At 43.1% G+C, this 20045-nt stretch overlaps 1 protein-coding gene across 2 annotated transcripts in view; it reads left to right on the plus strand.

The window, feature by feature from the left end:
- Positions 1-14774, plus strand: part of ITPR2 (inositol 1,4,5-trisphosphate receptor type 2) — a 527231-nt gene extending 512457 nt beyond the window's left edge. For both annotated transcript variants that reach the window (XM_079936794.1, XM_079936796.1), the window contains 2 exons: positions 10809-10970; positions 11922-14774. In XM_079936794.1, the coding sequence (XP_079792920.1) occupies positions 10809-10970; positions 11922-12008 (249 nt within the window). In that variant the 3' untranslated portion in view covers positions 12009-14774. The remainder of the gene's footprint in view (positions 1-10808; positions 10971-11921) is intronic.
- Positions 14775-20045: the final 5271 nt, after the last annotated feature.

A 20045-nucleotide genomic window follows, 5' to 3' on the forward strand; every position in this document is an offset into this window, starting at 1 on the left:
TGTTCAAAATACTTTGCCCCAATCTCACCACGAAGAAATCTCCAGTTTTTTCCTATCCCAATGAGACTTGCAAATGCTCATACTTGAGATTATTTGCAGAAGAAAATAAATATTTATGTTCTTTGATAAAGAGGCCAAGAGAGAGACTTAGGAGAGTAAATATGGGAATTAACAAATAATAAGATTAAGAAAGGGTTAGAGCCCCAAGAATAAAAATATAGATTAAGTAGAGTTATGAACTGACAGGAAAAGAAAACCATAAACAGGAAGGGAAATGACTGGCTCTAAGGAGGCCCTGGAGCTGCCTGGCGTTCCCGACAATCTCCTCTGTTACACAAGCTTTACTTATTTATTTTCCCTTTGTGGTCAGAGTGCTTCCCACTTATCACTTCTCCAGGAAAAACGGCAATAGGGATCTGGGAGAATGTCAGGCAGGCCCTTTGGTTCCTTGATCTCTCACAGCCAGGTGGCAGACAAGCCTCCCATCACCACATCATCAGACCTTTGACTGGGTTTCGGTCCCTGCCTCTGCAGCTGCTGTGTATCTTTGAATCAGCTGGCTGGTGGCTCAAAGCATCTTTGGCTGCGGGCCTCCACTCCCTTCCTCTCTTAGTGATTCCCCAACCTGGTCGGTGCTCAAGGTGGGGTCCATAGCCTCCAGCAACCCCATGTCACAGCTGCTGCCACAGCCAGAGACCTTCTGCCCCTTAGTGTTCCTGGTTACCAGCCTAGCAATCCTGCTAGTTATTGACAAGAGGACTGTAGCTCCCAGCAGCCCTAAGCTACTCTTGGGTCCGGATCCTCTTAGATCTCCCCAGCCATGGACCACTCTCCTTGGTGCAGCTCCCTCCCTGGGTGCCCTGTGGGCTGGGAGCAGATCAACCCCTCCACTTGCTGTTGTAGCTGATGCTTTGTGTAGACACCCAGGGGACACGGTTAGCTGCGTCAGGGGTGAAAAGAGACCAAAAGAGAACCTATAAGCAGTTTCACTTCCATGTGCAGCCATTGCCCTCCCATCGTGGACGTACAGGGTGTTGCTAAGAGGGAGGGTTGGGAAGGCGGGAAGGGCTAGGAAGCAAGGTGGGTGCTCCGGGGCTGTGGTCTCTGCCCACAGGCCAACCTGCTGCCCATGCTGAGAGCCGCCGCTCGCCGCCAGGGGTGCATCACCTATTCCAGGTCACTGCTGAGAGCCCTACTTTTCAAAATCGGCGCATTTTCAGGTTGCTGGAATAGGTAGGACTTGAAGATCACAGTTCTCTCAACCCCCAAATAGCCGGGGTCCCCCATCCGGCACGCAGACCGCACTCAGGCAATGACTTTTCCATCGGCCTCATGCATGCAGTGCCTCTTGCCCATTGCAGGAGGCCGAGGTCCACATTAACGCCTGACTTGACCAGCACCAGCTCCCGCGCCAGTCTGGAAATGTTGAAGGACAGAAATCTCGACCCATGAGTCTGAAACTCCAGAGCCCAACACTTTTTTTTTAACATCTTTATCGGAGTATAATTGCTTTACAATGTCCTGTTAGTTTCTGCTGTATTACAAAGTGAATCAGCTATACGTATACATATATCCCCATATCCCCTCCCTCTTGCGTCTCCCTCCCACCCTCCCTATCCCACCCCTCTAGGTGGTCACAAAGCACTTCGCTGATCTCCCTGTGCTATGCGGCTGCTTCCCACTAGCTATTTTATATTTGGTAGTGTATATATGTCCATGCCACTCTCTCACTTTGTCCCAGCTTACCCTTCCCTCTCTCCGTATCCTCAAGTCCATTCTCTACGTCTGTGTCTTTATTCCTGTCCTGCCCCTAGGTTCATCAGGGGCATCACCATTTTTTTTTTTTTTAGATCCCATATATATGTGTTAGCATACGTTATTTGTTTTTCTCTTTCTGACTTACTTCACTCTGTATGAGAGACCCGAGGTCCATCCACCTCACTACAAATAACTCAATTTCGTTTCTTTTTATGGCGGAGTAATATTCCATTGTACATATGTGCCACATCTTCTTTATCCATTTCTCTGTCGATGGACACTTAAGTGGCTTCCATGTCCTGGCTCTTGTAAACAGAGCTGCAATGAACATTGTGGTACATGACTCTTTTTGAAGTATGGTTTTCTCAGGGTATATGCCCAGTAGTGGGATTGCTGGGTCGTATTGTAGTTCTATTTTTAGTTTTTTAAGGAACCTCCATACTGTTCTCCATAGTGGCTGTATCAATTTACATTCCCACCAACAGTGCAAGAGGGTTCCCTTCTCTCCACACCCTCTCCAGCATTATGACACTCTTGTTTAAGTGTTTGTTGAACTGTTTTGATCCTCTCTTCAGCCGAGGGGGGTCCACACTCACCTGTTTCACTCTGGCTCCTAAGGCGAGGAAGCCACAGAAGGCGGCTTTCAGCTCTGCAGAAGCTGAGCCTGCCAGGCTGTGATGCCCTCCTGCACGCCCCGTGCTGGGAACAGGGCAGCCACTTCCCCCACGGCTGTGCTGTGTGTGAAACTGGACCAGCGTCCAGTCCCTCCCAGCTGTAACTTTTTGACTGCCAGCCTGAGGTCCTGCTGAGATCAGTACCCTGTCGTCCTCATCCCAGCACTTCCTCCTTCATGGGCACTTTTGCTGGATCTATTTTTCTCTCTGCCCTTGGGAGCAGTGACTGGATTAAATAGGCCTTGTCCCTGGAGGGCTCCCCAGCCAGCAGGCCCCTTCCCAGCAACGATGCCCTGGAGGTGGGGGTGTGGAAAGGGGCCAGGCAGGAGCACCACAGTGATGCCAGGGGCTGTTGCTCTTTGAGCATTTGTCAGGTGCCTCTAAGGGGCAGGCTCCAGCCTTTGTGCGATCAGCTCAGCCGTCCAAGGATCCTTGAAGTTCATACACTGCTTTGTGGGGTTCAACCTACTTTCACATGCATAATGCAAACTTGATGTCCAAGCACTTAGATTTGTAAAATATTTCAAGGTTTGACAATGACATTTTAAAGGGATTTGTTACTTTACGAAAGCATTCAATACAGATTTGCCTTGGATAACTAACACATTTTAAATTTCTCAATCCACACAAATGTGGTACTCCTACCGCATTTGCAGGAACTCAGTTGCAGAAGGAAGATACAGATTCAGAATAAACAGGGAGAGACAGAAGGAAGATACAGTTAATAAGGGCTGAGGGACTTCCCTTGGTGGTCCAGTGGTTAAGAATCTGTCTTGCAATGCAGGGGACTCCGGTTGGATCCCTGGTCAGGGAATTAAAAGCCCGCATGCCCCGGGGCAACTAAGCCCACGTGCTGCAACGAAAGATCCCATGCACTGCAACTAAGACCCAACGCAGCCAATAAATAAATAAATAATAAATAAATAAATAAACATTTTTTTTAAAAAAAAGTGAGGGCTGGCAAATGAATCTTCCAGTCCTGGAACGTGTTATTTTTCTAATGCAGCAAAATTTGCCCTTCTTCCCTCCCTTTTCTTTAGAATGAGTTGCCAAGGTTTTCATTTATTTGTCAATCCAGGAATAACGTTTTAATTTCAAAGGACACAGCTGGATCCTTTCTGTCACCTCCAGTCCCCAGTGTTTGTCACACAAGAGTGTGTTTTCCAGCTCATCCTTTCTTCCTCAAAACCCAGGGCCTGCATCCGAACCCCTGTGAGAATCAGCCTTTTGTTGTCCAAACTGAGCAATGCTTGTCACATACAGGTCGGGTGTTCACCAGGAGCAAAGCTAGAAGCCCAGATGCCAGTGTTGTGGGTGTCCCTTAAGTTTCTTTTTTCTTTTTTTGGCTGCATCGGGTCTTAGTTGCGGCATGCGGGATCTTTTTTTCTTCAACTGCAGCACACAGGCTCTTCATTGCAACGTGCGGGCCCAGTAGTTGTGGCACGCAGGCTTAGTTGCCCCGCGGCATGTGGGATCTTAGCTCCCCGACCAGGGATTGAATTCGCATGCCCTGCATTGGAAGGCGGATTCTTAACCACTGGACCGCCAGGGAAGTCCCTCCCTTAAGTTTTTGAGATAATGTCTCACCTGCCAGCAAGGCCGCCGCGTTGGTCTGAGGGCAGGAAGCCCGCCATGCCCCTCCTTCATTGAGCAGAGGCTGGGATGGGCTACATGAAGCACTTCGCGTTAACCAACATGATTCCTTTGACTTCAGAAAGAATCCCTGTTCCAGATATTGTCCTTGTTCTGAAGTTCCAGGAAAGCAGGAATTGTGTCTTTCCTTCAGGGACCTCCCAGGAAGTAGGTAGTATTAACATTGCTGGTGTTCCTTTTGAGAGCCATTTCCGCTGACATCTTCAAACCAAAAGTGCAAAGAGAGGAATGCAGTGGGTCACAATGAGGCTTTGGGGAAACGGTTATACTCATCGGCCTAGGAGGCTTTGCGTATGATTTTAGAATGGAAAATGAAATATAAACTTAAGGCTTAGAAGAGGATGGTAACCAAGAAAAACCTTTGCCAGTGGTCTTGTAACAGCATATTTTAAGCATAGAGAGTCTAGAAGCAGAAATGAGGATACCTATTAAATGGTTTATGGGTATACCAGTACAACACAATACAGTGCATGGTATGTTCAATGTGGTACCCCTCATTAACAGTCTTTTAGAGCACTCTGCAAAATTGCAGTGAATGTCAAGCATTGATCAATGTATTTGCACAGTATCTGCATCTGCATTTCTGATACAATACCTAAAGCATTTATCTCCGATTTTCAGTAAATAAACCTTTAGCATACCCCAGAAGGAGTAATCAAGGGGGCTCAAGTTATAAAATGTATTCTCCCTGTAGTCTCTGTTTCCTCTGGCAAGTTCAGAAGCTAAGCATTGACATCTCCCTTGGACGTGGAGAAATAGTCCAGTGCAGTGAAGGGAGCACAAGGTTTCCCGTCGCACAGAGTGGAGGCCAAAGCCTGGCCCAGCCACTTATAGCCCCTCTGTGGCCTTGGCAAGTAACTAGTCCTTTTCCTGCCTCAGTGTTGTCATCTGTAAAATGGAGATGGTAACAGTCGCAACCTTATGGAATCATTCTGGGTATTGGCCATAGCATGACTAAAGTGCCTGACACTTGTCAGGCAGCCAAAAAATGGGATTATTACTGTGTTATAGAACTACAGTGCTTGCTTTCTCTTTAGCTTACATGCAGGTGACTTATTTTTAATCTTTTTTTAAACCTTTTTTTATTGAAGTATAGTTGATTTACATTTTAGGTGTACCGCAAAGTGATTCCGTTATATATATATATATGTATACATATATTCTTTTTCAGATTCTTTTCCATTATCGGTTGTTATAAGATACTGAATATAGTTCCCTGTGCTATACAGTAGGTCCTTGCTGTTTATCTATTTTATATATAGTAGTGTATATCTGTTCATCCCAAACTCCTAAATTATCCCACGTGACTTTTAATATGTACCTAGTGGAGCTAAAATGACATAAGACAGTTTCTCCAAGGTTGGGCTCACTGAAATCAATCTCCTCCTACTTTTCAATCTCGTTCTGATGCAGAGAGAAATCCGTACAATCTTTACATTTTCTCAAGCCTGTCACCAATTAAGCATCAGCAGGGCTAGATCATACAAGAGCTTTTCCACTACGTCATATGGAAGAACTTGTCCAGAAGTGGAAGTTAAGTGCAGGGAAACAGTTATAAGACCTCAAGGAAACCTAAACTCTCTAGGTTTCAGAATGGGCATTTGTAATATGCTGAGCTTGGGTTATGTGGCTTCAAGGTTGCTTCTAGCCTAAATGCTATGTTTCTGTTTGCTCACTTGGCGAGCTTGGGGCTTGTCTCAGCAATTTGGTTTGTAAAGTTTTGAATTCATAGCTTACAGAACGATGAGCTGGAAGAGACATAGAGACCACCCAGGGTAACATTCTGGTTGTACAGATGAGGAAACTGGGACTCAGAGAATAAGGCTTCCCCACCATCCTTATATCACATAGCTAGTTTTGGGCTGAACTAAAACCAGAACCCAGGTGTTTTGACTCCTAGATCAATGCTCTTCCCTTTATATCGCATGGCCTCTTTCCTGCAAATGGGGTATCACATTTAAGAACCAAATATGAAAACAGCACGGCTAAACTCTAACTGACTCTGACAACCTAATTGTTTACGGAATAACTACAAAATTACATAAGTCAAATTGATCTGACTGTTGAAAGGACTATTTGAAAGGTTTTCACACTTAAGTCTGTCTATCTTCTAGTCATCGAGAAAACCCATTATTATTAGAATTTAGGGATAGCAAGAGGGTTATGGCTGGCATGCTCTCAGTCCCTTCATCTCTGGGCTTTGCATTTTAGAAGGCTTGAGAAGCTCTGGATTTCCCATCACCAAGTAGCTAGGATCATACACTGTAACCTCAGAATCTAACACTTAATCTGCAGCTTCCCTGACTTTATATTACCCTGTGATTAAACATTTTCATTCCTGATGAAATAAGGAAATGGTGTCCTATTGACTAACCAGAGTCGCCATGGGACTCTGCTAATCACGAGCACGATCACGAGATGTACGTAGCATGTGTGAGTAACCGAGAAGTAACAAATCAAATCCAACTGCTTTGTTAGACGATGGACACATTACAAGTCGACGCGGTGAGGGAGTGGCGTCCTGTTAACCAGTCACCGTTCTGAGTGTCCGTCCTGCAGTTCTGGCTCAGACTAAAGTGCGGCGCTCTCCTTTCTCACCGGGCTCAGGCCGAGCCTTCCTTGGAAGCCGCTCTTTTTGACACTGGAGCAGAGAGAGGAGCCTTGGGGTATTTCACTGGAAACCACTTTCAGTGAACAAGCCCATGCAGCATTTATTCTAAGAACTCTGCTTTATTTGAGTTAATTTTGGTGAAAAGAATATACTTTCTGCACGAATTTAGAGGAACATCAGTTGTGAACATTTATTTTTAAAAGTGTGGCTTTTTTTTTTTGTAAAAAGAGGACAAAAGACCGTACATTTAGGTTGCTTATTTTTTGCCATTTTAGTGAGATGCAAAACATTCAAGTCAGGTTCCTAAAAATTAAGAAAAAGAACCAGAAAGCATTCAATACTGAAAAAAAAAATCTTAATGACACCTTATATTTTAGCTTCAGATTATGGTCCGTTGATATACAGAGGAAGAGAGGAATGAAACAAAAAGCATAAAGCTAGGAGAGAAAAGGCTGAGAACCAGGCAAACAAACAAAAACAGAGAAGGTACAGGCAGTGAAAGGAAGAAAGATGAGAAAAACCAAAAGAAGGTTAGAAGAGAGAATGATTTTTAGGGACTAGGAGAAAGGACAGTGGAGCTGGGTGGCCTTCCTAGCCAGCCCTTAAGCCCGGCTTGTCGCTGTTTTCATCATCTTTGATTGAAGTCTTACTCTCCACCTAGACTGTCAATTCCACCAGCACAAGAACTGCACTGGGTTTGGCTCTCTATTGTTTTCCCAGTGCCTAGCACAGACATAGTCAACACTGTAAGAATTAGTCAATGAATGGATGAACAAAGGAACAAGTGAAGAAAGAATGTGTAAGGAAAGAGTCCTGTGGCCCAACCAGCTGGGGCAGTGGTCCCCTGAGAACTGCCATTGTTTCCTCAAAAGCAAGAGACCGTGGACTGGGCTGACCTGGGCCCCGCCACACCTACAAGAGCATTTCTTCAGAGGCAATTCCACCGTCTCACCCATGTTCTCTTTGCTAAGCATTAGAACACTGTTTTGTCTCTCTTTCTCTTGGAAACTTTCTGAAAGCTGATGTTTTCTCCAGCCCCACCTTGGGTCCATCACCATGTCTCCTGGTACCTTCTCACCCCAGGCCCAGCTGTCTGAGGTTCTCAAACGCTTCTGTTCCATCAGCCTCCCTGGAATCCCTGTCCTGATACAGACCAACTCTCCTCTCCTACAAGGCTGCCTTCTTGGCTCTCCTGAGAGGAGTCCCCTGTCCTTTAACCCACTGGTGGCAGCGGCCGAGCTTCCTACCCCCTCAGTACGAAAGGGCCCCCAGAAGAGGGTCAGCTGACTCAACTCCCCATCGCCAAGAAATCATCACATCTTCACCATCATGTGAAAACCCATTCTTCAAGCCTTTCCATCACTGTCTTTTAATACCCCCGGTCACTCCTGTGTGTCATCCACCCCTTCTACTGACCTCCTTCAGGATGAATTTGCGGATTTCGTGCAGGATTCATCCAAAAGATTCTCCTCTGCAAATTGTGATTTTTTTAATCCGTAGTAAAATATACATAAAACATAAAATTTTACCATTTTAACCATTTTACGTGTAGAGTTTTATGGCATTCAGTACCTTCCCCTTGTTATGCAGCCATCACCACCGTCCATCTCCAGAGAGTTTTCATCTTCCCCAACTAAAACGCTGTACCCATGAAATACTAACTCCCCAAACTCCCTGGTATTTTATCAGATTTCAGGCCCTCTCACTCTAGAATTTTTATTTCCTGAAGTTGTGCTGCCTTCAGAATTTTAAATATGATTCCACTTTCTGTCCACAGTCTCCCTTCTTGCCAGGAGGCCTGGAGGCAGACAAGTCTGGGTGGGGATCCCAGCCAAACTATTTGCCAGCCTCAGTTTCCTCATTTGTAAAATTCAGATATAGATAATACGGTAGATAATATAAATACTAAGTAGATAAGAGAACTGGAGTCCACTGGATCGTCGAAAGGATTAAGTGCCGACAGAGCATTTAGCACAGGTCTGTGCTTCTCCATCCCTCCTACCAGTCCACACGCTAGTGTGCCTCACTCCAGCCACTGCTCTGCTGACATTCCTAGCTTCCTGATACCTTTGTCTTTCTGAGGCCCATTCCAGGGGACACACCATCTTGTATCAGTCCAACTCTCTGCCTCAACTCCACACCCACTTGGGCTGTTGGTGAACAGTGGTCTTTGCTGGAGTCATTACAAGGCACGGGCTCCCGGGCTTCCCTGGTGGCGCAGCGGTTGAGAGCCCGCCTGCCGATGCAGGGGACACGGATTCATGCCCCGGTCCGGGAAGATCCCACATGCCGTAGAGCGGCTGAGCCCGCGAGCCATGGCCGCTAAGCCCGTGCGTCTGGAGCCTTTGCTCCGCAATGGGAGAGGCCACAACAGTGAGAGGCCCGCGTACCGCCAAAAAAAAAAAACAAAAGGCACTGTCTCCCACTCCGCCCCTGCAAGCAATTAATGGGCCCCTATTTGGCTTCCTCTTCCCATTTCTCATGCCAGCCATTTCAGATCTTTCCTCTTCACTCCATTCCCCTACCCTGCCACTACCCAAGCAGTTACCATTTATCTTCTTCTATGTCTCCACAGATCAGAGTTCTTAAACTTTAGTGCACATAGGAATCATGCAGGTCCCCTAAGAGGTTCTAATTTCGTAAGAGACAGTGGGGTTGAAATCTGCTATTTTAACAAGCAACCCCAGGGGATTTTGATATGCAGAGTGCCCAGTTCACTTTTTGTGGAGGGCTTTCCTAAGCCGCAAGCTCCTTGAGAGCAGACATTTTGTCTTACCTGATTTTCATCTCTAAATACCTGGCAATAGATATTGAAGGATTGATTGAATGAATGAATCTGGCTGTCACTCTGCACTTCCGCATAAGTTACCATTCTCCTTTGAAATGCTAATTGGCTACAGCTATTTAAATGCAGCTTAAATGTCTTTAATATGTTTTATCCTATCCTTTATCAGCCCTTTTCACTGCTATTGGGGGTAGGGGACTGTAAAGAACGTGTTATTCTCTGACTAACAACTACGAAAAAAAAAGAAAAAAACCAATCCAAGGGCCAGATGAGGTTTAGGCAGAAGTCCAGAGATACATAGGTTGGGTCTTTCCCCTTTCCTCTTAGGGGAGGAACGTACTCTGCGGACTCTTGTTCTAGGGATCAGCTAGGCAGACGTCTTTGTAGCCACTGCAGTGGACTTTTCTGGAGTGGAAAGAATCTGAAGCAGGAAGGTCACTGCTAGGGATATTGGGAGAAGGTGACTTAGAGAAATAGGTAGAGATACAGACTGACATATCCAATCAGTGGTGGAAAGGCTCACCTGCCTTCAAATCCTGACTCTGCCATTTTCTAGCTTGTGATGAGGGTAATTAAACTGCTGGGGCTGCTTGATTCCTCGTCTGTAAAATGGGACAGTGATTTACCTTGCAAGCTCTTTTGAGGATTGAAAGATGGGGTATAAGTAATTCACAGTGATTCTATGATGGTAGGCAATCAGGCAGAGTTTTCAAGAGAGGTGGGTATCTCGTTAACCATCTGTCTTTACCACGATGGAGGGGACACACACACACACACACGTATGCACTCACACCCCTACACTCAGTCAGCCTGGAAAAACAGAAGTGGCACCAGCTGTTGCCCTCTGGGGAAGTCTAACTCTAAAACCTGCCTCCCACTGTAATAAAATGTTTCCAAAGAGAGCAGACAGGGTAACCTAGGGCCATGCCCTTCCACTTCCCTCTTCCCTGAGCAGAGCTGGGAGCCTGTCTTGGGGAAGTGGGAGGTAAACCAGCATGGGTGGCTGGAACTGAAACATTTCTTTTAGCATCTCCAGACCCTACATCATCATTCATCAAGATTCACTGATCGCCCACAGCGTTCAGGGCGCTGCTCTAACTACTTTATCCGGGACCTCCCTGGGAGCCCCTACGAAGTTTGTTGCAATATTTAATTCCCACCCTCAACCTCTCCCCACCCCTGGCCAGAAAGAGTACCTTTTGCTTTGGGTGCTAAGAAACTTTGATTTAAATGTTAGTAATAATGAACACTTATAAACATTCTTTACAGAACTTCAGGCACTCTTCTATATTTATTCCCTTGTTCCTGCACATGTATTTGTTTTTAGGAGAAGAATTTGGACTGGTTTCCTCGGATGCGAGCTATGTCCCTTGTTAGCAATGAAGGTGACAGTGAACAAAATGAGATTCGGAACCTGCAGGAGAAGTTGGAATCGACCATGAGTCTGGTCAGACAGCTGTCGGGTCAGCTGGCGGAGCTCAAGGAGCAGGTGGGTGCGCTCGGCAGATGGAGCTGGGGGGGCGGGGCATGTGAAATTGTTCACCACTGTGAGAGAGGGGTGGCTGGAGACTCCTGGGCGCAAGATTGTTATCCACGATGGACTGTAAATTCCCATAAAAAAAACACCCCACGTTGTGTTGTAAGAACCAAATCTCTACAAGCAGAGGCTACTTCTGCTTATCACACCTCCGCATCTTGTGTGACACTTCTACCGAACGGGGAAGGAAGGAGCAGTTGCCGAAAGACAAGGACCTCTTTGGACTTTTTTATAGAAAATCGTATTCTTTTTTTTTTTTTTTTCTTCAGTGGTGCGCGGGCCTCTCACTGTCGTGGCCTCTCCCGTTGCGGAGCACAAGCTCCGGACGCGCAGGCCCAGCGGCCATGGCTCACGGGCCCAGCCGCTCCACGGCACGTGGGATCCTCCCGGACCGGGGCACGAACCCACGTCTCCCGCACCGGCAGGCGGACCCCCCAACCACTGCGCCACCAGGGGAGCCCTAGAAAAATCGTATTTTCTGCCATCATAACCATTACTAAATTCATCAGAAAGGCAGATCGTCATTAGTACCTGTCATTTCAACACTACAATCAACCCCTTTGTCGTGTAAAATTGTTAGCATTAGTAAAAATAATATCAAAAGTAACCGTGGTAGGTTTTAAAATGACTAAGGTGATGGCGATGATTATGTGTGTGTTACAAGCAAGGGCTGCTTTAAAAGAACCACAGTTCCTCTTTCTTAACCACAGGGAGTGGTTTGCTCTGTTTCTCTGCCTAGGGAAATTCACTTTAAAAAATATTTTCTCCTTTTTGATAAATATATTTTCTGTGATGCTGGACAGACTATAGGTGCTTGGGAAATATTCACCCAGCATTGTGTGTCCCACCAGCACTGAGAATGAGTGAGAAAATCAGCTCAACGCATTCTCTCTTTTCCCCCAGATGACAGAACAAAGGAAGAATAAGCAGAGACTGGGCTTTCTCGGATCAAACACACCCCATGTGAATCATCACATGCCACCGCACTGATACCATGGGGGCAGCCGTGACTAGCCTTTCATCAGTGTACTGCCTGATCACTGAATAAAGAACTGAGATGGAGGGGAGTGAACAGTGCCTATTGTTGAAAAGTTAAAAACAACCAAGTGCCAAGATGTTGAGTGGTTTAGCTCCGAGAACAATTTCTAACTGTGTTTTCATGGTTGAGAAGACCAAACTTAAAATGCAGCCACTAAAAAGCACACATCACGCATTCTTAATGCAAAGAGAGGTCCCTTGCTCAAATGGACGGAGAAGGTAGGGGGAGGCGGGGTGGAAGGAGATGCAGGGCGGAGAGAGCTACCTTTGGCTGAATCTGTAAGAGTCCATTTTGTCTTAAATGCTGACTGCAACCTTTGTCATGGTTGGTTGGAATTTCTTTCTTTTAATGATGGCATATGGGTCAGTGATACAGGAAGTCATTTTGGTGGCTAAGTTTTACTAAGGGAAATAACTGAAAAGATTAAAAATGAGAGTTGCACACAAAAATGTTAATGCTTCCAAACCGTAGCTGTCACGGGCCAATTTCCTTATTTATAACCTGCAACACAATGGATTTACAGCTCTAGGAACTAGAGCTTTGGAGCTTATGCCCCTCGGGCTGACAATGCGACTGGAATGTGATTTCCTTCTCCCAGATTCAGAGGGGCTCTGTCACTATGGAGTACAAAAAGAGGTTTTCATAAAACTTGTTTAAAAACATGCTTAAAGTCATGTAGAGGCTAAGATTTTTAAAAGATTTGGGGACAAAAAAGATGACAGTAAGCCCCAAGGACATATGTATGCTATTAAAATACATTGAGATTAATAATGAACATGCTTAAAGGCGACAGGAAATATTGAGAAACTTATGATGGTGGCATTGCCTTTTATAGATATGGAGTAAAAGCTATTTGATTCATGTTTGCTGTGCTTAAGAACTGAGTGGTTTTATTTATCCTCTTCTTGCAGTTAGGAAAAAAATCCAAGAAACATATTGAATACTCAAGAAAATGCAGAGTTTCAATCGCGTATTTTAAACCGTATCAGGAAGAGCTTTTCAAAATGTAAAGAGATAATAATCTCTTCCTCAAATTGTTTGTATGTTAAATTATGCAACCAGAATTTGTGGAGGGAGAAATTAACCTGCCATGCTTGTATTATTCTTAGCGATTATGCTTTTAGAATGTTAAGACAAAATTCAGATCATGAAAGTGTTAGAACTGCCACGTGGCAGGAGAGCAGGCACATGACACCAGACTCTTGGAGGTGCTCTGCAAGCTGACCTTTCCTAGTCGCTGCCCCCAAAAGAACAAAAAATTGCATTTTTGAACTCTCATGTTATCACCACCAAGGTTTAAGTTCAGGACAGCGTTTGCTGTGACCATTTTTAAAGCTTTTGGATTATTTTAATATAGTTTAAGCTATTGGCTCCTAAAATTCTCAAATCATGGTCTGGGTAGATGATAAAGGATGCCTGAACCAATCCTTTTTCCACACACCCCATTAAAATGTAGACTTGGAGGAAAGCTGTTGAAACCCAGAGCAATGAATTTTTGAACTGAATCTGCTGGTACACCTCCCCCGCTCCTCCAAATCCCTCCCCAAGTTAAGAATTCCTTACTCTGATCTGGTAGTATTTTTCCTAACCAGTTGCTGAAGGATCATGATTCAAAGATACTCAGAAACTGGGATATATATCTGTATGCAACACAGAACTTTGAACCTAGAAGGCATTCAGTAAATGTATGAGAAATTCCAGTGTCATTCGATCCTAATGCTTCATTGAAACTTTATATCATATATTTGATTTTTAAAAATGGCTTCACCAAAACTGAAGTAGACCAAAGCAGCCATTGTTTTAAAAATCCAAGACCATTATTGTTATTAACAGTATTAGATGAAAAGTACCTTTCAAAGTATTTTAATTAGGCAGAGAGTTTCATGGGTAGGGAAAAGAAGAGAAAGGTGGAAAACATTGGCTATGTTCCAATGTCAGAACTTATCCCTGTTTAACACAAAGTAAAATTTTTCTGATGGATGTTCTAGCATCAAGAAAATAAGTTAATTTGTACAGATGAGAGCAACCTGCCTTTCAGATGAACCATCTAGTCTTTCCTTACACTTTTTTATAGAGAATGAGCCATTGGGTATGTACTGCCATCAAGAAATGGCTTCACCTCTCCAACCATTGTGGAGTGGCAGGTCACCGTGTCACAGTGTGTTTTCTCCTATGAGAAGTATTCAAAAGCGATTACAACTAACCAGACTCTTATTTAGTCAAAATTGAAATATTTCTCAGTTCTGTTTCTCTCTTTCCTGCCTAAATACTTTAAGACTATAAAGCAAAATAAACAAAAGCAAACAAAAAAAAGGCAGTTTCAAGGCTATGAAATTCATGATGGAGGAGATAATCACGGGGAAATTTGACATTCGCTATAAATTTATGTTTGTTTTGTATATGTTTGTTAATGCAACTGGAATATTTGACCTAGGCAAGTATCAATTAACATTCTCATATTTATATAGCAATATTAAAATAAATATAATCACCTTTGATTTTGTTGTTAAGGAAAATGTTTTACTATTTAGTTATTAAAACCCATATTGGTTTAAAAGTATGTTTCCGCTGAACATAATTTTTAATTTCAAAAGGTTTTATTCCCCTACATGTTCCATTCTGAGGTCCAAGAGTTTCATGCAAGTATGTTTTAAGATTATAATATTTTAAAATATTGTAAAGCAATTATACTCCAATAAAGATGTTAAAAAAACCAAAATAAATAAATTTTATACTTGTAAAACATATTTAAACTAACTTTAAAAAGTTAGGGCTTATTTTCTTTCATACTGAAATTTTTCTGTTGTGATGAGGATGCAGTTTCTAGTGGATTATTGATAAGTCAGGAAGATATTTCATCCAAGTCAGAACTAATTGCTTTTTTCCATATTCTCAGCTCGCAACTCATTGTTTTGGCTGCTCTTTTTAGTTTATAGTTGTTTTATTAGAAGCAATCATGCAGTAGGGCCCACCCTCTACCCCGATGCCCCAGGGCTGCGAATGAGCGGAGAGGCTGGGGATCTGGAAACTTGGGGAGGGAAGGTGCAGATTGGGACTTCGCTATGATTAGAGGAAAGGAGTAAAGGACAGATAATAGGATGAGCGGGGCTTACCCTCCAGGAACCCAGTAGACTGGGGCATAAGTAAGTAAATATTGCACAAGTATAATGATGTGACAGATTACAGGCTCAAGAGATAACCCTTAAACATGCAAAGAACAGGGCTTTGTGGGGAGTAGCCATAAGAGGTGTGTTTCCCTCCAGCAGTTCTTAAATCTTTACAGAATAAGAAGTCAGCATATTCTGACCCACAGACCTGTTCCAGGATGCCCTGACACATGATACATTGCAAAAAGGGGTGCAGCAGGCATCTTAAAGACAAGCACAGGTGCCTACAGGAACCAGGCAAGTGACTAAAATGTATGCAAGTGTGAGGGGTACACTGTATGTAGGGAGAGGGAAGCCTGTGGAGAGCTTCTTTTTTAAAAAATTTATTTTAGTGAAGTATAGTTGATTTACAATGTTTGTGTTAATTTCTACTGTACAGCAAAGTGATTCAGTTTTATATATATATATATATATATATATATATATGTTATTTTTCATATTCTTTTCCATCATGGTTTATCCCAGGATACTGAATATAGTGCCCTGTGCTATACAGTAGGACCTTGTTGTTTATCCATTCTATCTGTAATAGTTTGCATCTGTTAATGTGGGGAACTTTCTATTTGCAAGATTTGACACCTAATTCCACTTTGAAGAAAATGCCTGAGGCCAGTTGAGGCCCTCTAGTCACTCATTTGTTGATAAAGCTACCCCATTTAGTAGAAGAAAATACACTATACCAAAATGGAGCACAGGAGCTAAAATGCATGTGAAACTTGAGAAACCTGAAAACAAATCCAGGTGTCACCTCTGAACTGAAGTGTTTCCACAGACTTGAACTAATTTATAAAATTATCCTACCAGTTCTTCTCATTTCACCAGTAGCCTTTTTTTTTTTTCCTGCAGTAGAGGAATGCTACATTTGCCTCAAAAAACATGATTCTAATATATTTCAAAGCCAGATAAGTATAACTCATAAATTATTATTAATAAAATTGAATTTGTTTAGCTTTTTTGCATGTGATACTTTAAGTGCTCTATTCATTTCTTAACGTTTCTGAATAATGTATCCATTGGTATGAAAGTCATTATTATTGCTATTTTACGTAACGAGACATGGGGGACAAAAATTTTGGTGACTTGAATCACACTGGTGAGCTAATCCAGGTGGACCATTGTGTCCAGCTCTTACTGAGAGTTGGTCAAATTCCCAGTTGGCCAACGCCTACTGGTATATCTGCATCCTGGTGATACACAGCAGGGGCTCTGTGGTTACAGGCCTTTTGACCATCCAGGATTTCCTGGTTCTTAACCCCCAGAGCATGGGACAGGTGATATCAAAATGACTTGCATGAATCACTTGCAAACCACAAAGAGAATTCTCTGCTCACATGGGCAATTTCTAGTGTCCTTGAAGCTGTGTGGCAAGAATTGTTTTGTTTTGTTTGGGATTCGAGGAAAGGTTTCGGGAGGGAAAGTGGACAATGCGTTCCTCTTCCAGTGAGAGTAACTAGCACGAAGGGCGGGAGGATACACGTGGAGGGGAGTGTGATGGACATTTGAAAGTCACCCTGCCTTTGACTGTCAACTGCAGTGCTTTGAGGAAGTCTTGGGAAGGCTAGTCTTCAGAGCACAACTGCAGGCCAGAAATCTGTGTACTTGAACCTCTCCTATGTCCTTCCCCGACAGCAGAGGCGCTGGCACGTCACATGGAACGTGTCACATGGCAAACAAAGAAACACAGAGACCAAACTCGATGAAAGTAGAAAATTTATAAGAACAGACAGAAGTTGTTGAACTCAGTTTGACTCAATCTAACAGAAAATTCTGGTCTTTACACTTCGATGTGGATTTCCCCCTAGATTAGCCTGTTCCCTTTTCACTCTGGTCCTTGGGGTAAAATCAGCTCCAGGTAGAATTGCCCTCCTAACAGCTGTGGAAATGTGGATACAGGTGTGGATCCCCTCTACAATCCACTGCAGCACTTCCTTCCAAAGTTCTCCTTCCCTCAAATCTATTTGTGTAGGAAAAACCTTCTGAGGCTGCTGCCTGTTCTAATAACTGTGGTTTTCGTTTTGTTTTCATAATTGTCTTCACTGTGCCCAGTTGTATCTGCCTTTCTTCTGCCATAACCTGTTCTCTCTCAACATGGATCAAATGATTTTTTGTGATCCTGGTCTTCTCAACAGTATATTCAAATAAAAATTTTGTGAACACATTACCTTAAAATTAGACCCTGCTTCATAAAAAATATTAATGTATTTTATATCATTTAGGGTTTTATTGGAGAAGAAAAATCAGGTTGGGTGACATGGACTGAGAAGATTTTAAGGATTTTAAGGATTTGACATCATGCAGTTGTAGTGAAGAGCTGGTGAAGAACTCGACGGAAGGCTGCTGCTTCTGCATCAGTGGTGGTAGGTCTGAAGTCATGGTGAGTCAGTGGGGCTGGTGGTCAGGAGAAAAAGCTGTGTGTGAGGCACGGAAGAGCAAGGACAAACTAGGACCCATGGGAACAAAATTCGCATCTAGCTTTTGCTACCTCCAAACTCCATAGCTCATGTGACATAAAAAAGAAGCTAGTGTTCCTCACCATGGAGACGCATGTGCATCTGACCCGGGACTCAGTGAAGCTGAAGAGGAGATCTAATGGGAACTGGAAGATGGAAGACTGTGGACTGGCTGCTGCCCACACCAGCATGGTGAGCAGGAGATCAGGCTTCAGTGGTACCTGTTGCCTACTCCTTCTGAACTTAATGACTGTTGCTTCACTCCCACCTTCCAAATCTCATGAAAATATCTCCTGTGGTCAAAATTAACCTATAATCCTCTGAGAGAGGAGATTCTAAGAAACGTAGTTCCAGCTAAGCTAAACTGATGGAGTGCAAAGCCACTGCACTGGAGTAGAACTTAATGCTCCCCAATAGCGATGCTCCTCCTCGTACTGGACACACAAAGGACATATTTCCCAGCACCCATTGTGGTTTGGTGGAAACACACGACTAGTTCTTTTTTTTTTTTTAGATTTTTTTTAAGGGTTTATATTTTTTTAAGGGTTTTTTCTGTTTGTTTGTTTGTTGGCCGCGCCGTGCGGCATGTAAGATCTTACTTCCATGATGAGGGATCGAACCCGTGCCCTCTGCAGGGGAAGTATGGAATCTTAACCACTGGACCACCAGGGAATTCCCTAGATTTATTTATTATTGAGGTAACTTTGGTTATAACATTATATACGTTTCATGTGTACAACATTATATTTCTATTTCTGTATACCCTACAGCCTACCCACCACCAAAAATTTAGTTTCCGTCCATCACCACGCAGTTGATCCCTTTTACCCATTTCGCCCCTCTGGTAACCACTACTCTGTTCTCTGTATCCTCATGTTTGTTTTTGTTTGGTTTGGTTTGTCCCATTTATTCTGTTTGTTTGTTTTTTATATTCCACATATCAGTAAAATCATACTATATTTGTCTTTCTCCATATGACTTATTTCACTTAGTATAGTACCCTCAGGGTCCATCCATGTTGTCACAAATGGCAAGATTTCATCTTTTTTATGGTCATTAGTATTCTATTATGTATCTATACATACCATATATTCTTTATCCATTCATCCATTGATGGGAACTTAGGTTGTTTCCATATCTTGGCTATTGTAAATAATGCCATGATGAACATAAGGGTGCATATATCTTTTCAAATTAGTGTAATCATATTCTTTGGATAAATGCCCAGAAGTAGGATGGCTGGATCATATGGTAGCTCTAGCCTTAACTTATTGAGGAATCTCCATACTGTTTTCCATAGTGGCTGCACCAATTTACAGTCCCACCAACAGTGTACCGGGGTTCCCTTTCCTCCACATTGTTTCCAACATTTGTTATTCCTTGTATTTTGATGATAGCCATTCTAACAGGTTTGACGTGATATCTCATTGTGGCTTTGATTTGCACTTCCCTGATAACTAGTGATGTTGAACACCTTTTCATGTGCCCGTTGACCATTCGTATTTCTTTAGAAACATTTTTAATTGGGTTGTTTTGTTGTTGTTGAGTTACTATGAGTTCTTTATATATTTTGGATCTTAACCCCTTATCAGATGTAGGATTTGCAAATATCTTCTCCCATTCAGTAAGTTGTCTTTTCATTTTGATGATGGTTTTCTTTGCTCTGCAGAAGCTCTCTAGTTTGATGTAGTCCCATTTGTTTATTTTTGCTTTTGTTTTTCTTGCCCGAGGAGATATATCTAGAAAGATATTGCTAAGGCCAGTGTCAAAGTGCATACTGCCTCTGTTTTCTTCTAGGAGTTTTATAGTTTCAGACCTTACATCCAAGTCTTTAATCCATTTTGAGTTGAATTTTGTGTATGGTGTGAGACAGTGGTCCCAGGTTTCATTTTTTCGCATATTGATATGACTAGTTCTGATTAGTGGATTGTGAGTTCAGTTGACAAGCAGGGGTGGTAGAAAAAAGGTCCCTGTACAACCTCAAGTTCTTTCCCCACCACATTAATCATGGAGGCCAGGATGGAGTCAGCCTGAATCCCCAAGTCACCGCTTTGAAGGGAACTACCCTGGAGATCCTTGATACACACAGCAGAATTGAAATGAGTGAGAAATAAACTTTTGTGTGTTAAGCCATTGAAATTTAAGGGTTTTTTGGTTTTTGGTAAATAAATGAGATTGGGGTATGTGTGATTGTTGCTGTAGCATAACCCAGCCTACCTGACTAATCCAGATATATGTATTAGGCACCAGAAAATTGACCCAAATATACAACTTCTGGGAGGTGTGCAAGAAAAATATAAAGAAAAATCTACGTAGGCAAAATCTAATTATTTATCATTTAAAAACTGAATGTAATCCAAAGGTCCAGTAA

This window comes from Stenella coeruleoalba (genome assembly GCF_951394435.1).
Source record: "Stenella coeruleoalba genome assembly, chromosome: 11".
Taxonomy (NCBI): Eukaryota; Metazoa; Chordata; class Mammalia; order Artiodactyla; family Delphinidae; genus Stenella; species Stenella coeruleoalba.